Source organism: Alligator sinensis, unplaced genomic scaffold, assembly GCF_000455745.1.
Source record: "Alligator sinensis unplaced genomic scaffold, ASM45574v1 scaffold1886_1, whole genome shotgun sequence".
Classification (NCBI taxonomy): domain Eukaryota; kingdom Metazoa; phylum Chordata; order Crocodylia; family Alligatoridae; genus Alligator; species Alligator sinensis.
The window spans coordinates 27,621-31,429 of NW_005843523.1; the positions used below are offsets into that span (position 1 = coordinate 27,621).

Genomic DNA, 3,809 nt, shown 5'->3' on the forward strand with positions numbered 1-3,809 from the left:
GCACAGGAGCAGGATGGGGCTTGGGGAGCATCAGCTGCTGGGGCTTCCTCCTAAAGTGGAAGCATTGGCACATTCACATAATGCTCTGCCCTGCCTAATTACCTCCAGCCTCTCCACAGAACTAATTAGCCTGCCAGCATCACCACGCTAGGCAGATCCCTTTACCAGTTATCCCAGCCCTTGTCCCCGCAGGGTTACACAAGTGCAAGGGGCGTCACCTTGGGACCCATCAAGCTGCAGGCAGGGCCCTGCCACTCTGGGCGCCGTACACCCAAACTGGGGGTTCCCGGCAAGCTGCATCCAGGGTCCAGGTGGAAATCCGGGGGTTGCTGTTCACCTCAGGGCCCTCGTTATAGCACCTTTGCACTGTGACTCCGCCTCATGCTCCTGACCTGAATCTTTAGGCTACCTCCTGACCAGGGTTTCCCAAGGCTGGAGACATCATGGAGGGAACCTCTACTACTTCTCAGAGAAGAAAAGGTCCTGGAAGGAGGCCGAGCGCTTTTGCGTGTCCCAGAACTCACACCTGAGCTCCGTCCTCTCCCGGGAAGAGCAGGCAAGTGCTGGGATGTCTCAGGGACTTCCCTAACTGCAGCACAACTGCCTCCCTGCCAAGCCCTTCTCCCCCACGGCAGTGAGGACATTGCTGCCCTGTAGCCGGGGTCACACTAATGCTGCTATTTGTGTCTGGTAGGAGTATCTTGCCACGCAAGTGAAAGATGCAGATCACTGGATCGGGCTGAGTGACCATGAGGCAGACGGCTCCTGGCGCTGGGTGGACGGCTCCAAGTACACGGCGGGGTAACGGCACTGGGACACTCTGGCCTGGGTGGAGCCTCTTGGAAATTTCTGTTGACTTCAGAGTATAATCTTGGGCTGGAAGAGCCCTCAGGAGACCTCTAGTTCATGTCCCTGCTCCAGGCAGGGCCTCCCAGTCTGCACCGTCCCACACAAGGGTTTGTCTGACCGACTTCCCCAGACAGAGATTTCCCACCTCTCCAGGGACCTGCTTTTGTGCTGAACACCCTCAGAGCTGGAAAGGTCTCCCTAAGCTCCCACCCAGTCCTGCCAGCCTTTCCTCGCAGGTCAGGTTTTCTAGACCTCTGACCCCTTTGGTTGTTCTGCTGGCGTCCCTCCGTGGTGTCTTTGTGTTTCTTGAAGTGTTCCCCATCGCAGGCTTCCAGGACCTCTGCGCTGCTCTAGAGACCAGTTTTGCAAAGATGAGTGGGCTCCAGCGTGACATGGTCCTAGCTCCTCACTCAGTAATGGCTGGAGCTGGAGGACAGGGGAAAAGGGGTTGTGCACGTAACCCTTGAGATGGTGGAGGTGTGGACAAGGAGAAGTGAGGCCCAGGACTCCCCTGGCAATGGGGAAAGGGAAAGGTCCTGGTAGGGGAGGTTTGTGCCCCTGTGGGAAGGGAGATGGAGGAGAGGAGCACATGGGACTCCTCTCCCTGGCACCTCACCAGACCTCTGCCACTGCACTCTGCCTCTGCCCTTCATGCGGCTGCGCTGCTGCACCTCACTCCTTCCCCCGCATCCATGTCACCAGGACTAGGCTTTGAGCGACCCAGAAGGTGGCAGCCATCTTTAGTGAGGGCAGCTCCCTGCTGCACATTAGCACTCTAGGGGAAAGGATGAGCATCTTGCTGGCATCACCCCCTTGACTGAGCACGGAGAAGAGGGAGCCCAGCCCCGCACTGCCCTGGCACCGCATCAGGGACTAGCTCATGCAGCCCAAGTCCAACCTGCAAGTGCTGCAGCCATGGGACCTTCTCTGACCTCAGGTAGCTCATATCATCCGCCTCTGCATGCTGTCTCTGCACCATCCAGACCGCTGCAGCCAGCACTGCTCACATGCACCCGCATCTTCTGCTGACTCGTGCACATTGGGGCTGAGCCCAGGGGCCGACTGCACACACGACAAAGGCAGCTCAGCCCTGGCTGGCCAGCACCATTCACTCCTAACAGAGCCAATGTAAATGGATCTGAGAGAGACCCTAGAAATCTTGTGGTCCTGTGAAGGCTGTTCCCAGATGGCAGGACATGCAACTGTGGGTTTGAAGTGCAGCAAAACAGATTGCAAGGAAGTTTCAGGGAGAAAGTCTTTCTTAATGCCAGAGCAGCAGGGCAACGGGACCAAGTGTTTCAGAGAGCTAATGACCCTGCCTCCCTGGAGGTTTCCAAGCAGAGGTTGGATGGGGTCTGTGTGCGATGGGCTAGGAACAGTCTCTTGCTGCCTCCATGCAGGGGCCTGGATTCGATGCTTGAGGTCTCTCCAACCCAGTATCTTCACAGTGCAGTGGGCAACAGTGCCACCTGCCGAGTCCTGCCGCAATATGCAGGAGAGCCCAGGATTTGTTTGTGATCCCTTTTCTTGAACCAGCTCATAGTTGGCAGGGACAGGAAGCAAGCTTATGCAGGCAAGCTTAAGCTTTATGCTTTTGGGCATAAAGACCCCGGTTCACCTGCTCCATCCAGCACTGGAGACTGCCCAGGTTTGGGCCCCATACTGCCAGAATGATGTGGACAGATTGGGAAGAGCTCAGCACAGAGCAACCAAAATTATCAGGGCCTGGGAGGCAAGAGCACAGGGTGGAAGAGCTGGGGGGATTGAGTCTGCATGTGGCTGGGATGGTGTAGTGAGGGCTGGTCCTGCCTTGAGCAGGGGGCTGGACTAGATGACCATGTGAGGGCCCTTCCAGCTTGACTTTCCAATAGTCCTTTGATCCTGAGCACCTGGGTAGTCTCACAGTCCCCAATAACCAGCACTCACAGATGAGGGGGACAGAGCATCAGGAGGAGATGATGATCTAGTCTGGTCTCCAGCACAGCAGGTCTGGGGAAGGCCATGTCGGCTTCCTGCTTGGAGGCCAGGGCTGCTGGCAGCGCTGTGACCTCTTATACAAGAGTAATCTGAAGTGTCATGAAGTTACAGGTTGGGTGCGAGGGGCCACAACCAGCCGGCTGACTTACGCATCAGAGGCTCATCAGCCAGACCACTAAAGATCTGAAGACTTGCTTTCATAGATTCATATTCAGCCAGAAGGGACTTTGGAAGATCATTGGGTCCAGCCCCCTGTGCCAAGCAGGAAAGACAACTGGGGTCAGGTGACTCTAGCAAGGTGATCATCCAGTCTACTCTTGAAGGTTTCCAGGGTCGGCGATTGCACCACCACTGGAGGGAGCTTCTTCCACAGTCTGGACACCCTGCCTGTGAAGGAGTTTTTCCTAATGTTGCGCCTGAAATGGTCTTCCAGGATTTTCACACCATTGCTCCCAGTTTTCCCCTTGGGTGCCGTGGTGAACAGTTGCTCACGAGCCCTTGATGTACTCCCCTAGTGTAAAGGTAAGCTGCTACCAGGTCCCCGCTCGGCCTTCTTTTCTTCAGGTTGAAGAGTCTCAGATCCCTCAGCCTTTCCTCATATGGCTTGCCATGTAAGACTCTGATCCTTTGGGTGGCTCTTCTCTCAACTCTCTCAAGCTTGTCCCAGTCCTTGTTCAAGTGCGGTGCCCAGAACTGGATGCAGTACTCCAGCTGTGGTCTCACCAGTGCTGAGTACAGTGGGAGAATCACCTCCTTGGTTTTGCTGGAGATTCATCGATTGATGTATGCCAGAGTATTGTTTGCCCTGCCGGCTACAGCATTGCACTGCCGGCTCACGTTCATACTGTGGACTGTTCATAGAATCATAGAAGTCGGGTCGGAAGGGACCTTGTAGATCTTCAGGTCTGACCCCCTGCCTGGGCAGGAAGAAAACCTGGGCTCGAATGACCCCAGCCAGGTAGGCATCATGCCACTTCTTAAAG

General features: G+C 55.8%; 1 protein-coding gene across 1 annotated transcript in view; it reads left to right on the top strand.

Annotated features, from left to right (window-relative positions):
* Window positions 1–1,378, top strand: part of LOC112548786 (C-type lectin domain family 4 member F-like) — a 9,820-nt gene extending 8,442 nt beyond the window's left edge. The window contains exons 5-6 of the mRNA XM_025195453.1: window positions 405–556; window positions 695–1,378. Coding sequence (XP_025051238.1) covers window positions 405–556; window positions 695–805 — 263 coding nt within the window. The 3' untranslated portion in view covers window positions 806–1,378. The remainder of the gene's footprint in view (window positions 1–404; window positions 557–694) is intronic.
* The last annotated feature ends 2,431 nt before the right edge of the window (window positions 1,379–3,809 follow it).